The 18980-nt window shown below is 38.3% G+C and overlaps 1 protein-coding gene across 2 annotated transcripts in view; it reads left to right on the forward strand.

Annotated features, from left to right (window-relative positions):
- Positions 1-17971, forward strand: part of LOC129764189 (diacylglycerol kinase 1) — a 357758-nt gene extending 339787 nt beyond the window's left edge. For both annotated transcript variants that reach the window (XM_055763040.1, XM_055763042.1), the window contains exon 20: positions 3502-17971. In XM_055763040.1, the coding sequence (XP_055619015.1) occupies positions 3502-3591 (90 nt within the window). In that variant the 3' untranslated portion in view covers positions 3592-17971. The remainder of the gene's footprint in view (positions 1-3501) is intronic.
- Positions 17972-18980: the final 1009 nt, after the last annotated feature.

Below are 18980 nucleotides of genomic sequence, written 5' to 3' on the forward strand. Positions count from 1 at the left end.
AAAAAATGGTATTATGTCAATTATGTTACTATGGATCAAAATTTCTTGTGATATTTTCCCCGCCGAAAATATGAAAACAAATTCTCGGGGGAGATGAATACATAATTGAATTCAATAAAAACAAAGTGCTTACCTCCAAATCACTTCGTCTCCAAAAGACAAATGGCGATTGCAAAGTGCGCACATCACAGTTGTTAGGTATGACAATAAAAACAAACTTACTAATGGTATGAAGTAAAATATACGAATTCCTGGTAGGAACATTCATTGCGTCTGACATCTTTTTTACGCAATTTTAGTAATATTTACAAAAAATGTGTATATTTTACCAATGTTTTTGCTACTAAAGATTTGGTAGCTGCTTTTACTAAACTATTTCTCCAGTGTATACAAAGGAATACATTTTTTCAATTCGATGCCCAGGGAAATAAAACGAGCGGCAACAATGGCAGAGTTTAAGCGAATGTGTATTTCCCACGTTAAATCTGTTTTGTAAACAGGGTTTCGAAAAATTTTTGTAAATTAATTTATTTATGTTTACTAATTATTGAAATTTAAAAAAAAAATTACAGGTATCTCAAACTGCAATGTTCGTACTGATGATGATGATGTTTTTTTATTGTATTGTAGATTATTAAAAAAAAAAGAAAAACGAGCGTTGTCTACGAAAGTTTGAGCCTCGCGCGCGTTTGGTGGGCCTGGACTAATGTTAATAATGAACACAGGCAGAAAACTGACACACAATGAAATTTTATGTAGGTTCTGAAGTGGAAACTGGAATTGGGATAGCTCATTCAGAATTGTTGTAAACTATCTTTCATCAGATGGTGGTATCGATTATTTCTGATTGTAGCAGATCTCTTTTATGTTCTAAGTTGAAACTTTTGGATATTGGGTTCAATTCCCAATCAGTCAAGGATCTTCCCGGGTTGGAAATTTTCTTGACATGCCTTGGAAAAAACTTTGGGCCTGAAGTTGAGACTATGACTATGTCAATGTCAATATGGATAGGAACATTGTTTGTTTTTTCGCAGTTTATGACTATTTTTTTTAATGTTCTATTGATAGATATTTATGCCTGCAACAGAGCCAATTCGCTTTGTTTTTGTTTTTATAATACTGGCTTCTTGATATGTTTGAAAATAAATATTATCTATAAGATAAATCTTCCTGCTCAAACCTTTGTAGGGGTATGAGGTGGGCCATCATCATCATTTCAATGCTTGGAATCAATTTGACAATCTTCTCAAATTGCTTCGCGAAAAGTTCGCGCTCTTCACTCAGTGAAAGCATTTATTTATCGGCCCTTGTCATTGCTATCAAATATTTGTATCAAATTTTTTTATTAATAAATTACTTTGATGTTTCTACTCTCCGGCAATGATTTTGTATTTCTAAGTTAACAATGCGTAGCTCTTGGTCGTGGAGATCATTCTTCTTTATTTATTTATTTGCGGCCCGCGACACAATAATAATACGTGTTTGTGGCCCCTATGAAAAAAAGGTTGAGTACCGCTGATCCATATCAAATAAATCGGTTCAAGTACAAGATGTCACGCTTCCAGCAGGGCTAATGCACTCATTTCTGGTTTGGAAGAACGAACTCATTCTCGAACAAATAAAAAAAGTTTAACAGAACACGTGTGCACATTCTACAAAGGTGTTGCTGATCACTCCCTTCATCATAAAACGATGTTTTTATGCATAATCTTTCGGAGAAAACACAAAAAAACTTATTGTTCGTTCCCAGTATTTCAAAAAACAACATCAAGTTCAATTGTCCCATATTGATATTCTAGGCATAACTGTCCCACCATGAATTTTTAAGCCCGTAACCAAGATTGATTGATTCAAATGAGGGGATCTTGTTACAATTCATTAAACAATAGCTTTCTGCTTATAAAAAAACCTAGTGTATTGCCAAACCGAAATGCTTGAAGCTTCTGGTAGACAAATATGCTAGAAAACTTTGACTGCGTTTTTCTCAGTTGCTGATTTTGGAACAAGGGACAACTATGCGTAGAACGGCAGTATTCAAGACACGATAAAACAATTATTTCTGCCAAAAAGAATTACTTCGTTAAAGTCTTTGATTATGATTTGGTGGCCCTGAAAAGGGCCGTTTTGTTTGGTATTGTTTGTTCACTCCATCAGTGTTTACCGAGTATGATGACAGAAGTGGAATGAAATATGATGAAAACCGCCTAGACGAGATGCCTCCTGTTTTATGTATGGATGAAATGAAGAAAAAAAACTCACATAATACAAATAAAACTCATATAATAGAAGACAATTACCAATACCGAACACAATTACCAATTTTTCTCATCAGTAAAAACATGTTACTTTAATATAGAGGAAACATATTTGAAATGGAAAAGGTAATTTTCTTCTATAATTTTTACTTTCTGAGTTTTTGTTCAACCCAATGCGAATTTTAATTGGACTAACAACACATAATACTATTTGTAGAGCATATGGGAAATAAATTTTTATAATATTTCTTCACTTTGTTTCTCGCCGTATAAACTTTCCTTGGGTAAAAATGAACACAACAAAACAGACAGCTCAAACCGAACGACCCATTCTCGAGCGGGAACACATCCTGGCTATTATTTATGAAAATTGGAATAAATCGTTTCATAAATCAAGTCATTTTTAAAAAACTACTGCTACCATAAACAATTTTACACTTACAATTGTGCTAAATTTTTCACAATATACGATCGGTCATTGATATGAAATTTCACGAAGCAACCAACATTAAAGTTCCAAATATATTTAAGTCGCAATGTCGATTTGCCCCAGGTAGCTTGGTTTTGATGTCTCTGTTAGGGAACACATTTCGGTAGGAACAACAGATCTCCCTACTTTCATGTATTGGCAATGCCGATTTCCCCCAGGCAGCTTGGTTTTGATGTTTGATGTAAGGGAACCGCCGCATGAATGGTCAATTTCGACCAATCATAGGTGGTGTTTCTGTTAGGATAGGGGTTGGGACTTTTCAATTATTCGATAGTTAGTTTCATGACATATATTATTTTCTTCGATATAAAAAATTGTTATGGAGTGCCGAAATCGATTGAGGCAAAAATTTCATCAATCCAATAGGAAATGACTGAACAATAAGCTTTTGAAATTGAAGAATTTTCATGTTCCCGAGAGACGTAATCCTACGTCAAAACCTGTTCGAGATTCCTTGCAGTAAACTTGATACTCTATGAAAAGATATTCATTTTGAAATACTGGATCGATCATACCATAGATCGATTCAGTAAGAACAAAGTATATTGATTTCGTTCAAAACAATATAGCCACATCAGCAAGAGATCATCGCATTCAAAAATAATGAACATTTTCACAACAGTCAATTTCTAATAGCCTTTCTGGTGTCGGTAACGGGATCAGATATGGCGAATGAGACTGAAAAAAATAAGGGGAAAAGAAAACCAGACCACTTTGCTCAACAGTACAATAATTCTATCTATCTGTCCATTTCAGATACGCTTAACCCACAAAAACCAGGTACCTATGCTGATGGCGCCTCGTTCCGAAAAGACCGGTGGATTTTTCAACTTTATAAAAAGATGACTAACAAGGAAACATGTCAGAGACATCGAGACAAGTGAGGCCTAGCCAAGCCTGTCCGATACGTAATAACATAACTGGAATCAAACGCCATGGAACCACATGAAACAACAACCAAAAATGAATAGCTTTAAATGAGAACCAAAACCAAATAAAAACGAAACCACAATATTAGCGAAAATTTTACCAGGGGCAGTATAGTATCCAATATCGCAGTTCCTCGTGGACTTATCCTGAATTTAGTAGAGTAGACTCTATTATGTCTAAGAAAAATCTAAGAAAAAATATCAACTCAATTAAGAAACGGTTTCGTATCGAAATACGTTAGAAGCATAGCATAATATATTGAAACTGTACGCAAAACCATCTTACATTATTGAAGTCGACTAAAATTTAATCATCCTTTTACTCGCGTTCCAGAGAACGAAGCAAACTGTCAGAACTCATTTTAATTGATTATATGATTCCTGCGAGTGGGTAGAATAGTTGGATGAATATGGAATGAAGCATTTTCCTACAACTGATTACATTTCAATTTTTTACTGTTTATGCAATTACCGATGTCATAGGCGAGCAGCGATCCCGAGTCGCAGTGTGCACAGTAAGAAAATGCTTCATATCAAGAAAGTGAGGATTTTTAGTATTAGGAGACGAAACCGCACCGAAAGTATTGCAAAACCATTGTTTATTGTTCGAAAACTGTTGCTATATCGAAACCAAAAAAAAAATGGAAACAGAGTATAATATTTGCTTTGTTAGTGCATTATACAATTAAGACACAGTATTCCTGTTGAATGTTTAGTTATAATTATGTTATAAATTTAATCCTTGCGCGTTAGTCGGTAACCCACACATATGAAAAGCTGCGATGTTATATAGAGCAAGGGGTGGACATAAATATGAATTTGGTGTTGACACGACTGGGTTTTCTCGTGTCTATTACTCATTCATTGTGATCAAGAAAAAATATTATTACTAGTGTATCATGATGTTATCACTCGAACACGAAAATAACTGTGGGACGGGCGGAACTAAGCTTGGTTTACGTGCTTTAATCTAGATATAAGTAAGGAAGACTCTAGAAGAGAAGTCGGGTGTTGACGTTTACAGAGTTCCATCAGACCGAAGTTAGTTCCTTTCGATTAAAAAATGTTATTTCTGTTTATGTTCCTGTGTAGTCAACCATCAATTGTTATCACAGGATACGTATTTTGCTTTTTTTGTGGCGTTATGTTAGTACTCATGCATCTCACTCATGCCGAAATTGCCGCCCATTTTAAAAGCTCAATCAATTTTCTACAGCCGCTTTGTTCGCACGTGTTTGGCTCGATTGTGTCACATTTACCCGAAAACCACTCACCCGAATGTAACAAATACCCGAATGCGACAGCTAGCCGAATGAAACAATTACCCGAATGCGACACTTACCCGAAAAAAGGATATATTCGAATAATGCGCAATTTTTTTATTAGGAAGTATTTGTATATTTAATTCTGATCAGTGTTTTATCTATAAAGATCATATTTGTCTCAAACGTTCATTTCCGTTCAAAATGTATTTTTCGTGGGTAGTGCAATTTGAGAAATAGTGGCGTTGACCCGCTTCCGGCGGCGGGTCGGCGGGTCGGCGGCCGACTCGAATTGCGTCACCTCGGCGGCTTGGTGCCGCCTCGGTTCCTTATCTTCGTTAAATGGGGACTCCGCCCGCATTACATTGATCTCAGTATAAATTTCATCACGAAATAATAAATTGATGATAAAAGCTGCGCTGCGGTGATAAATACTAAGTACCATTTATTCTCTCATCTATTCTTCCTTTTTTTGACGTAGGACTACGTATTTCATTTCTATACCGGGGTGTAAAAACAAAGTTACGAAAACGAAAGCGTTACGCCGGAGACTGAGATTTTGAGCGTTAATAGCTCCTAAGCAACTGAACGAAATGGTGTGATAAACACACTGACAAGATGTCATCGCGTTATATACGTGTTACTTTTTGGTCCAAAAACTTATTTCAATAACCTTAAAATTGCTTTCAAAACAGGCTATTGAAATCACCAATCGGTATATAAGCGAGCGCCGCTCTTAAATCCACTCAGTTATAATTGAACAGCGATTGGAGCATGTTGTCGCTGTTGTGGTGAAGCTAACTTCGTTCATCATAAAAGCGCAGATGAACGGTGTCACCAAGAGCCTGGAGAGTGATGCCACTGAAAATGCGACCAAGAGAATATCCGCATCGATAAACGGTTCCGCTTGAGCAGCCACCACGGAGCAGCCACCACACATACACGCGCGCAACTCTCTTCGTTTGCTGGTTATCGATAAACATCCGGAAAGAAGTGATTTCATTCAAGCGAAAGAATTTATTTTAATGTTTTCTACCCATATAGGGGAACTGGGTGTAAAACGCGCCGTCGAGGTAAAACGCACCCCCTTGAAATATCATGGAAAATTAAATAGTTGGCAGGATTATTCGATGCTCATGACTTCATTTATTATCGTAAATACTACTGAATATATGCTAGCACAAAAAAAAACCATCTTGCTTTAAAATATAGCAATGCATGAAGAACTGCCTGAGTTAATGCAACTTTAGCCGCTTCTGCCATAAGACTTTTGAAGCATTATAGACGAATTTAAATTATGCAAACTTCATAACATTCTAAAATATTACTAAAGCTATTGAATGAGTTTGAATCAACAAATGTTAAAAGTTCAATTCATATTTGCAATGCGATTTTCTCAAGCAAGTCATGATGAGACAAATCGCCCCACTACGAAGAGCTAGTTCACTGTCAGTGTTACCAAATAACACAGAATTTTTTCTTCAATTCTTGTGTACATATAACCGTTTCCTCATACCTGTTCTTGTATCATGTAATAAAAACTGGAACGAAGAAAATTATTACAATGTTTCGCACTACTAAAATCCATCCAACAACCTAAACCCTAGAATCACAATAAAAACTCATACTTTAAAGACCGAAAGTCTGCGTAGAGATATTTTTGTGAACAGCGGCACGTATTGATACATTTGTAAATATAAAATAATGAAATGAAAATTCCTCGGAGTCTCTGGTTCGACAACAAAAAAGGCTCGAAAATACGAGAGCATCTGACGCTCATAGCAGGCGAGAAACTTGTCCGAAGCTGGGTATATACAGCGAATTAAGATTTAACCAAAAGATATACTTCGAGGTCGTTTGACATTTCGACCCGTTGTTGTTGTGGACACCATATTGATCATCTTACCCCGTCTGTTTAGAAATACATACAACATAATCTTGTAGAATTTTCATCATTTTTATTTGTTTTCCCTATTCGTAATCTTTTTAGTACAGATAACTACAAAGAAAACAGACGTGGCTTCGTTTTTGACGTGAAAAAACAATTAATAATGAGCTTGAGGTGGGCATTTTACCTCCTGTTACTCTAGTACTGCGACCAAATACATTTGGTTTTGTGATTTTTCAATCAAGTGCAATTAGCAGGAAAGCTTCTGAAGATTATTCTTCCCCATCAGTAGGATATTTTCGTATCCAATATTGGATACGCGCGCAACGAAAAATGTTTCGCAAATCATATAATTTTCTATCGATTATTGCTCAACCGCTGAAAGTTTCAAACTCAGAGAGTTCATTCGCCTCTAATTTGCCTTCCTAATTTCCATCGTAAGCCACACCTTCTCTCGATTCAATCACGGACAAAAAGTATTCTTAAACGATATTCTGGTGGTAAAACGCAACCATTTTTGGTGAGGACACCGACTGGACAACATCGTTGCTGAACGAGCTGGACAGCGAGGCGTCGAGTGATTCATTACCTGACCTGACCTGACCTGAGTTTTGAACTGTGAGAGAGCGCAGAAAAGCCGATCCATCAGGAGGAAGAGAGAAGGCGACCAAGAGAGTGTCAGTATCGAAAAACGGTTCCGCGTGAGACATCGGAGCAGCCCACACACATACACGAGCGGAACTCTTTTAGTTTGGTTGCCATTCAACATCGAGAAGATTTCGGAAAGATATCATCGTTGCTGAAAAATAATCTGACAGTTCCCCTTGGAATTGGAAATTACATTCAAGCGAAAGAGTTTATTTTAATGTTTTGCGACCAAATACATTTGGCTTTGTGATTTTTCAATTAAGTGCGATCAACGTAAGACCACGTCTTTCGGCAATTTATTAGAGGTACAATGAATCTCAAGAAGGAATTCACGCTCTACGCGTACTGGCAAACGATGTTTACTCAACAATTTCTCAAACGAGAAATGGGTGTTGTGAGAAAGGACGAGCGAACGCAAAAATTATGCAACAGATATTTTGTCTATTGGATATGGAATACAAATCATATCACAATACAAGAAATGTATTATGCAACTTTTGTGTGATTGCTTCTTTTGCTGAGTATTGTGCCTCCAGCGTAACGCTCTTGTTTTCGAAGGCCCCCAAATATTCATTTATCCATTCATTCAGAATTGATTCAGATGCAAGTAAAAACCAATGATCACTAAATCAACGATAGTCCTACGTCACCCTTGCGGTTATACCACACATCCTGTTTTTTCTTTTCACATTTTCATTTAATTTATTTACGTCAAAATTACCTGTATAATTTTCGGAATATTCCATATCCCATGATCATTTCTGAATGATCTTTTGGCCTTAACACATTGCGGACCGCTCACGAGTTTTCTCGTGTTTCGCGTTCCGTCTATTACGGATGGATCACGAAGCAACCCGTGTTTTCTACACTTGATGGTCAAATTTTTGGTCTGCCAAGAGTCTAACAAGGCCTACCGATGGCTCGCCTTCGTCTCATCCACGTCGAAGGAAACGATATCATTCGTGGAATCCGAACAAATGAAGCGTACACGTTTGCCTCGAAACGTGCGGTCCTTAATGTGTTGAAGAGCAATACGGAATGGGAAAAAAGACGGCATGTGAATAGTGCCTACACTATTTTCTAAAAATGACACAGCGAAGTCTTCAAAATCTTTTTCGAATTTCCTAATTACAATTTGTCATTTTACTTCGTATCTTCGTAACAGAAGATTCGACAAAACTCATAATCTAATGTCGGAATTTTTCCTTCTTCATTCAGGTAAACATTCAATTCACGTAAATGTTGCATTCGGGTGAACGTCGCATTCGGGTAAATGCCCATTCGGGTATATGCTGCATTCGGGTATTTGTTACATTCGGATGAATGTCACTCGAGTATGTGTTACATTCGGGTAAATGGGCTTCGGGTAAACGTGTTTCAGGTGAATGGGATACAACCTTTTGGCTCGTCTCTGATTATTGCTTATGACCCATTCTAGCTTGACTTGACAACGTTTTGACTCACGAAAACAGGGGTTTTCTCGTGTTCATGTATAAATCACACGATTTCCAAAAGCTTAACGATATCAAATTAAAATTGTGAAGATCTCCTACAAGAATCTTCAGTTGGAGAATATTTTACTGTTGAGTACGCTTGTTGTCAGTCCAATACTTGTGTGACGTGACAACACTTGACTTTTGAACATTAATGTTGTATATTCAGTTCCGTTTCAAAACATACAAATAAACTTTGTTCTATGATTTGTCAGCAAAAGATGAACGTTGATTCCTGTGTATTCAGTTTTTCAAAAAACTCGCGAGAACTTTGCAAAAATCAGCAAGCATTTTGAGACGTGACAACACGCTCTGTGCAAAGAAACAGTATCCACAAAGCGTTGTCACATCACAAAATTAAGAAAGTGTATTGAATATGAATTTCATCGTATTGTGGCTAGCTTATACTATTTTTTATGTTTTTTCCACCGTGAATAATTTTCACTTTCCTCTGAGATCTCTCCTTCTCCTTCCAAAGATCTATCCTATAGCGGAAGGTGGTCCCAAACCGACAGGTACTCCAGAACCTACACCACCCCCCCACCACCATTTGTTTCTCAGGAACGGTGCTTTCCACCGAATTTTCAGTAGCGTCAAATGAAAGATGTCACAACGCTGACACTTTCACAATATGGTAACTTTCTCCTTGCTCTTTTTATTCTAGCGTTTTACTGCCATTTAGCTTTTTCATTGCTTCAAAAACAGAAAATAAATATTTTAGACCTCTATGGAAAATGAGTTCAATGTTCTTTTAGTTTGCGAAAAAATACAAAACAAGGCAATTTTAATAGCTTATGGTATGTTCATCAAAATAAGCTATATAAATTTAATCTACCTGTTTTGTGGATATGATATGGGTGCGGACCGGGACGACCGTGCTGTGTAAAAATGGAAGTAAAATTATTTGCGGATCGGGACGACCGCGCAAAACAAGTACGGACTCGGGACAACCCAGCCGTATGGCACCCGCCATGTTTTTGGTGCCAACATCTCAAACGTCAGAAGTATTTGTTTTCTTCAAAACAGCGATCCGCGTTGACGGCAGTGGGCTTCGTTTACTAGTTTAGGGGAGCGTCAAAGAATAGCTGATTTTCAGTCGGAGTGAACATTTTCAAAATTTAAATTATGAATGAAAATTAGATTTTCCATATCAAATTAGAATTCTGTTTAAATTAAAAACATTTTTGTTTGAAGGTGGGGAAAAAGTCTCATACAAAAATTGTTTATGAAGACAACTTTATATTATATAAAAAAAAATCAGCAACAATGTTGGAATTGTACGACCATATGGTTGAATGAAAGTCAGAAATACGCGTTTCTAATAATTAAATAACATAATGTGAAAATTTTCATTCAAATTTTAAAATTTGAAAACCGGCTCCGTGTCTTCTAATCTGGTAGAGATTACACTAACGATTTTGGGACCCAAATTATGGCTCTAACTTGAAGTCGCCACCAGACGTCGGCGTCATCGCGAATTACCAATTTACCACCATCTGACATATCGTGATGTCGATGATGAACTTTTACAGCAGAGGGATAGTGAGATAGGCGGTGACGGTAGGTAGAGTGAGATAGCGATAATCGTGTCATACACCTGGGACAACCGTATGGAGAACAGAACATGACCCGATATTTTGTTAGTTAAAGGTCATCAATTAGCTCATACATCCCAAAGGTGGTTCAAATGTGTTCTGTGAAGGAAAATACACTGAATTTTTTTTTATTCTTTATTTTTTGAGACTTTCAGCCTCCTGGGCTGGTTCGTCTCACAAATACACTGAAACAAAATCCACATGTATTTGTTCTTTTCATCTTTTTTTTTATTCAATTTTTTTTTTCGTAGAAGAGAAAAGATGTGTGGCAAGCCCAGTTGTGGCAACACGGGCATCGTCAGATTAGCGATCAAGTGGGTTGGGCACTCGGCACATTCTCCGCCATTTTATCAGCAGGCAGCCACCGTTCGGCTTCGGGCGGTCTCCGGTTATTCAGCGGACGCTCAGGGACACACACCTGTTACCTGCAATACACGGAATGTCTCCGAAAAAGTCGGAGTGGTGCTGACAGGACCTCCTAAAGGCATCCATGAGTGTGCATGTGTGCGTACCTGTGCAAAGGTGTTTATGTTTGCGCGTTGACGTTGACATTGACGCTTCTCTAAAGCTTTTCCCATTCTTCTTCGCGCGCCCATGGTTATATGCTAACTCTAACATTCCCGATCGTGTTGTGAGATTTCATGCCATTTCCGGTCCTTTGGATCCGTTTTTTTTACGAACCGCAAGACACCATGCTAGATTCCAAAATGGCATCGGAATACGATATTCGACGTCCGTTGGTAAGATGCCTGCACCCAATGGCCATATCGTATGGGTTTTTCATATTTTTGTCGTTTAATACTATCATCAGAAATCCGGAAGTTGAAACAAGGTTATACGAGGGGTGTTCAATAAAGACTCGGACAAAGTTTTATTTTTGAAAATTATTCAACGTCGCTAGTATCACGTTCAATATACTCCCCTCCAAGTCGAATGCACTTTTCCCACCGCTTCTGTCACTTTTCGTACACGTGCTGAAAGCACTCTTCGGACATGCGCTTCAAAATCGCCTGTACAGCTGCTAGGGCTGCTTTCGCGGAGTCAAATCTTTGACCTTTGATCTGGTTTTTCAACGTAGGGTATAGAAAAAAGTCACATGGAGCCAAGTCCGGACTATAGGGTGGGTGGGGTATCACTTCGATGTTCTATTTCGCCAGAAAGTCCATCACTGATCTCGCGACATGAGGCCTAGCGTTGTCGTGATGAAGTTTCCATTGACCTTTTGTGAACGAAGGCCTCTTTCTTTGAATGTGTGGTCGTATAACTTGCTTCAAGACACTAATATAATATTCAGCATTGACCGTCTGCTTGTTTGGAACAACATGAGTGTATACAATACCATATTTATCGAAGAAAGTGATGATCATTACTTTGGTGGTGCTCTTGTTTGCTTGCGCTTTTTTCGGTGACGGACCGCCTTTTGGGACCCACTGAGTTGACTGCTGCTTAGTTTCAGGATCATACACATAAATCCAAATCTCGTCTACGGTAATAACATTATCCAGCCAAGTAGAATCATTTCGAACCTGATTTTGCCAGTATTGGCAGATGGAAACACGGTTTGCTTTTTGCTCGTCTGTCAGCAGCCTAGGGATGCACCGAGCACAAACACGCGATAAATTCAAAACATCACATAATAAGTTATGTGTGCTGCCGGTAGATATTTGTAGTATAGCTGCCAGCTGTCTGACGGTGATTCTCGCGTCTTCCCGAACGATAGCAACACCAGTATTGATTGTTGTCTCCGTCAACTTCGCAGCTGGAGTGCCTGGTCCTCCCTTCAGCTCCGCACTGGTCCTACCGTCCTTGAACTGCTTATATCACGCGTAACATGTTGAACGAGCCACAGCTGATTCACCATAAGCCTCACGAATCATTGAATACGTTTCTGTCTGTGTTTTTAGAGTTTAAAACAAAATCGAATAGCGTACCTCTGATCCTTCAAATTTTCCTTCATCATAAGTGTACAGGCGAAATTTTTCTGCGATATTTCACTTAACTGTCACACACGAACTATACATCGCACCACAGTAAAAAAAATGCCACTGAAACTGGAATGAGATGTACTTTCCAGCGGTACCGCGTTTGGAGCGTTTCCAGTGTTGCCAACCGCGAAAAAAAATTGTCCGAGTCTTTATTGAACACCCCTCGTATTCTATATTCGGGAATCTGGATCTACTCACTAAACCGATGGAAGCGATTATGTTGAAGAAGCTAGAAGGGGTGATAAGAGTCAAACCAGCTATTGTTGAGGAAGTCGAAAGTTGTCCGCATGGAATTTCGCTTCAGATTGCTTCAGAACATTCATTCTGCTCCACTATTGGACTGCTGATTATATGGTGCTGTGCGAAAGTAAAAAATTTTTTACTCTGCGCAAAATTTCCGGAACTCAGCACTAATGAAAGGACCTCCATTGTCCGTCACAATCACCGTTGCTATACCGAAGCGGGCAGAATATTCTCGGAGGGAAAATATTGTAGTTGAGCTTGTAGGAAATTTCGTTTCCAGAAACTCTGGTCATTTCGCATGAGATTCCAAAACGACCAGATTACAGTATCCATCTGGAGAAACCGCAAAATCCAAGTGTAGACGTCGTCATGAACCATCGGCAGTCGTCCGCGTTAGTGACACAGTTTGGACATCTCCAATGTAAATGTCGGTGCGTAACCAGAAAACGATGCCTCGAGCGATTGCTTTTGAACGCTCGATTACGGCCTTGATCCCGTTTCTGGAAACCACTATTTACCACGACTCGATCGATCATCACACAGTCACCAACCTGTGAGTAGAACTCTCGATAACCGAAGAACTATCTTACATCAAACACTGGAATGGCTTCGTTTCACTTCAGCCAACCATTCTTGATGTATTATATCACCTCGCCTGTAACACTTGATCCTTAGTTGTAGCTTCTCGCAACAACTTGAAACTGATCGGAAAATTCTTAAAAGAGCCTTGCAAACCGGAACTGACATCAGTTTCTGTTCGGACCATAAAGTCGATGTCTTACGAAATTAATAGATTAACAGAAAAACACGCGTATTCAATTAATATTGTTACCATCTCTTCCATTCCATTCTTCTCTTAGCTTCTCTTAGCCAACCTGCTTAGCGCCCGTTCTCAACCGCTGGATCACACCAACTCAATGAACACGATGCTGTTGGAACACTTCAGCCGGAAGTCCCTTGCTCATCATGTCCGCTTGTTGACTGTTCGTCACTAGGTTCTTCAGGCAAATTCCTTGTTGTTTCGCTGAATCTCAGAACAATTGGTACTTGACGTCTACATGTTTGATAAGCCCGAAATCTTTAGGTACTTCGATGACTCGTGTCGTTGAATGATTGTCTTTGTAAAACGTGACGGCTCCTGTCACAACAAACCCCAAGTCAGCAAAAAGATGTATCAGCGAAATCTCATGACATGCGCAACTAGCAACAGTGGTGTCGAGTGGGGGGGCGCTGGGTGCAACCGCCCCTAGGTACACGATCTTGGTGGTGGGAAGTGTCCGAAACATTCAACAAAACAAATCTGAATGTAGGGTACATTGACAAATACTTCGCCAATCAGCATACACCATATTCAGATTGCTTTGATTGCATTGTTGGAGCTCCACAATTTCTTTGCGATTCAACGGAGCATATGAACAGGAAAAGTCCCGCTTAAGGACTTATACTATTTGGATTTCATCTGTTTTGTGATCTCCTGAGATGCAATACGCGAAGAGGTGGATGAAACACAATTTTATCTGCAGGAAAATATGGTGACCATGGAGAGAGTTGTTGAAGAGCATAAGACCCTGGAACTTTTCTTAGATGAAGACCGCCAGAAATGGGTATGACATACGGCATCCAAGAGCATATATCTTGATGAGGGGCAAATTTGTTGGTAGAAGCCGATTGATGTCCGAAAACGAGAGGTCTATTAGAACTAGCATCTGGGAGATCGCCGAAATGTTCGCTGAATCTGATTGGATCTGTCCGAGATATTTAATCTCCCTTTTGAAACTTTAGCCATGAAGCCGCTTGAGCAGAGCAATTAGAGCTACATGGTGTTTTCACTATTTTCACTGTGGATGATGATGTCGTATAGCAACGCGTCGATTCCATCCAAATCTGCTGTCATCTTCGCAATCGGTTGCTGGAATGCGCTAGGTGCTTCTACTTACATGTACCCGTCGAAAATATCAATGATACTGAAGGCACATTTGCTATCAAGTTTAGCAAAAATATCATCGAGCGTAGGGAGAGGGTAGTGGTTTGCTTCTAGCGCCGTATTGAGTTCGGAGGAGTAATCGGCGGAGATACGTCCTCCCGAGGAGAAGTCGGCGTCTTCCCTGCCTAGTCGGAGAAATCCATGGGCATATCCAAATGTTGTAGTTGTTCCAATTGCTTTTCTGGTTTTATGTTCAGACCAACTTTTGTTTTGCTGCAGTAACCCAATTCGTCTTGAAACCCCGAGCAAGGAAGTGTTGGCCATCACGTACAAAATTGGAAAGTGTCGTCTGATTGCAGTGTAGATGGGCTTTGACCAGAGAACAAAACGTCTATCCAATTCAGACAAATTACGTTCAGATTCTTGAGAGTCTGTCAAGCAACCTGAACCGATGGAGCCGAAGGCTTCTTTTCCACCAACGCTAAATCATACTTGAGGTGTATAAGATTCTGGCATTTGGTCACCAAACGATCGACTGTATCGGACACGTGCTTCGATAGGAGCGTCAGGGTCGGAACCGGTAAATGGAGCTCCTTGATAATGGCGGAAAAAGATTCAATTATCTGTTCGGGTGCGCTTCGCTGAGCTGTTGGATTTACTCCATTATTGACTTGTTTCAGAAGAGACATCAGACGACTATCCTGGAGTGCCATCTGACGCATAACCCCCGGCAACGAAATTTCAAACATTGCTCCTTTTACTACATGAACATCTCCACCTCCATCCGGATTTCCGTTGCTATTACTCATTGATCCTCTTTTAAGAATCTTCAAGTTTTAAAACTCACCATAAATTTTATGTTCGGAAAATCAAACAAACTTGAGGAACAAATAACATTTACTTCTATTATTGTCAAAGGTTAATTCAGGAACGAAAATTTCGACTCAATCATCTTAGTCTCACGTGACAGATAACAGGCAAAATTTGTGTTTCTCTAACACGGACTTCGAAACTAATGTGACTGGGGGAATCGGCATTGCAAAAACATTTTGCATGCATGCTTTCTTGTACTCCGGACTGTATTTTCTTAACACAGACTACAAAAGCAGGCACGAACACAACACTCTTTCAATAAATAATTTATTCAATACAAACAAATTATTACTAAACCCACGGTAGTCCTACTTCATCCTTGCGGTTATATCATAGATATAACCCATTATTATTTTTTATTTACTTCGATGAAAGTTAACAAAACAACCCGGCTTCTCACGATATAGAGTATTCTATTGACAAAAAAAAAACAAAAAAAAAGTTCGATTACACCAGTCACCAGACAGAAAAGCGCAGAGATACATTTACTGCTTTCTATGTTTATGGACCGTCAAAATGTAAATGTGAAATATTGTCGAAAATTAAAATATGAACAACTAATTATAAACATGATTTGACCTTATTTTCACTTATTATTTCTACAAGCAAAAATAAAATTTCACTTTAAAACCCAATACCTTCAAACATAAAATGAAAATGAAAGATTATTTTTGCTTCGGAATCACCACAGCAGCAGTTAACATGTAAGGTATCGACCGAATACATCGGGTGCACGGACATTAGAAACTAAAGGACGCATTACATCGTAGCGCATATTTAATCTAGTCAATGAAGACAAAAAATCAAAACCTAAAAACAGTATTGATCAAGAATATATTAGACGAGAAAAAGAGATTCTAAAATAGTCCAGTAAGGCAAACTTCTTGTACCGCACACGAGGCAAGGAATTTGAAACCATTTTAGCTAGACGACAAAGTATATTAGAGGATATCCAACGATTCTAAAACACACGTTGTAAAATGTGCGTTCTACTGAACTAGGTAATTCTGAGCCAGGAGGAAAAACAACAAACAAATCATGAATTTCCGTTCGAATAATGGTTGCTATCCGTAATCCTAAAATTATTTTTATATTGCTTGCTTTTGATTATAACACGATGAAGACGCATGCAGCGATGGAACGCTGTCAGTCATCTTTGAATAGTAGTTTCAGGCCTAAAACACTGATTTATATAGTGATATACATATTAACTTTTAACAAGCGAAACGAATGTATCACTAAACCAAATCAAAAATAGTAAAGCGTAGTGCGAGGGGCAGTGATCGGGGGAAGGGGAAGCTAACATGTACAAAAGAGGGAATTATTTAACTGAACCGATGTACATAAGCCACTGTTCCGGGTGTGACTGATTGTGAGTGTACAAAGGATATGAAGGTAATGATTGAGATTGTATAAAGGGATGCTGCTATCTAGCAGAACGAAGTGTGCTCTTTCGATTAAGTTGATTAGTATATACAAAATCTAGTTGAGTAGTATATTTCCGTTTCCATTATCTGTTAGTTTACTGAGGTAAAAGAGTGTAACTTTGAACTACCAATACACGCACTTTCGGACCAAACGGGGCACTATTAGGCGGTAACATATAACAAATCTAGAGTATCTCTCACGAACCACTTAGTTTATCGCTGTATCAACGATATTCGTTCACATTATAGAAGAGTATTTGCTTTATCCAGACCTGTCTATTAAAATGTACTGAACGGTTTACTGACAATACAATAAAATATTGGATGAAGATTGAATCAAGTCGCGTGAACTTTTAAAAAATGCCTTAACTAACGATCCGATAGTTTACCTCCACACTCACCAGTACAGAAAATATTAAAACCCAAAAACATTATTTTGATTTAGATTCGTAATTTATCAGCATGAATCTAGATTATTTCAGGGCTTGTCATTACCTTATCATCGTAATTTACTGGAAGAAACTAGATCGATTGAGTCATAAGGAAAGAGACTTAAAACTTTGTTCAAACGATAATGAAAATATGATAGTCAAGTAGTGCTATAGTCAACCAAATATCATATTCGTCCATCAGCTATACCAATATATTAGAAATTAATGCAATCAAAAATACATTAATGTAGCGAAGCATTCATCGGAAGCAGTAAGACCGTAAATTTAGTTCTGATGACCTAATTTATAATGGAACGAAAAACTTTTAACTCGCATATTAGCAAAAAATGCATATAACCATCATACGTACATGAATAAGATCTGATAATATGTATATGGTGATGAGATGGTGTGACTTCAAATGTTAGTTTAGTCAGGGCCAGTGAGAAGGGTCTGTCAACGACATCTGCTGTTAAATCAATAATTTATTTACTAGTCTGTATTGCCAATGGGAAATAATTCAATAAAACTCGTGTAAAATAATACCCGTTAATTTTCTTTTCATATCCGATAAATTCACTCAAGAATTCGAATGATTGTGACATTGTATTTTTATTGTACTGAGCCTACACTATACAATAGATTAAACTAGATCTTTGAAACGATCACTGCACAATAGTAATATTACAGAGACACGCACAGTCTGTGAGTACATAATTTACGCTTTTGGACGCGAGTACAGGAGAGTTAACACGTTGATTGCCATGTCAGTCACCGGTGACTGACAGTATAACATATGATATTAAAGGTAAACTATATAATCATATAAGCCCAAAAGCATGCCTTTTCGAACAGAAATACCTTCCACTGCGATAAGAAACGATGGTCCTAATACGTTTAAAAATGTCCATCCAATCGATATCAAACCGTGGCACTCAAAGTGTTAAGGAATTGCGCTATATAACAATGCCAATTAGAATAAACATTGAATAAGCCATCAAACTTTGCTCAAAAGTAAGTTATGTATTTAAGTTTCCTTCGGCATGATTGTGAAGACATTTGAAGACATTTTTCCTGGTAGCCACTACCACAGCTCATCGTCGTTTTAACAACTTTTAAACAAATCAAACGAGATTCGTTTAACAGGTGTTGGGTCTGTTTCAACGAAGTGGCAAATGATAATAATAGTCAGCGTCGCAGTGGGAAAAATCCCGTTGCGAAGGATATCGACTGTTATGTGGAAACATTCCGAATTTACCACAATCACGATTTTACTCACTACTTACTCCTTTGGTGGTCATTAAACTCTAAGCAGTACCCCCAATTGGTAAAGCTTGCTAGAGTTTATCTTTCAGCTCCTCGCAGTACACACTGTTCTCTGAAGCAAAGCATAATCGGTTGTCACCAGCCACTGCTGAAAATTATTATTTTGCCATCAAATTTTACCACTGGTTGATTCTGAGTACTGTTACTGAAAGTTATTGAAATAATGATAAAAGTAATACTGTTATTAAATTAATGTTTCGACTTTTTTTTT

Source organism: Toxorhynchites rutilus, chromosome 2 (genome assembly GCF_029784135.1).
Source record: "Toxorhynchites rutilus septentrionalis strain SRP chromosome 2, ASM2978413v1, whole genome shotgun sequence".
Lineage (NCBI taxonomy): Eukaryota > Metazoa > Arthropoda > Insecta > Diptera > Culicidae > Toxorhynchites > Toxorhynchites rutilus.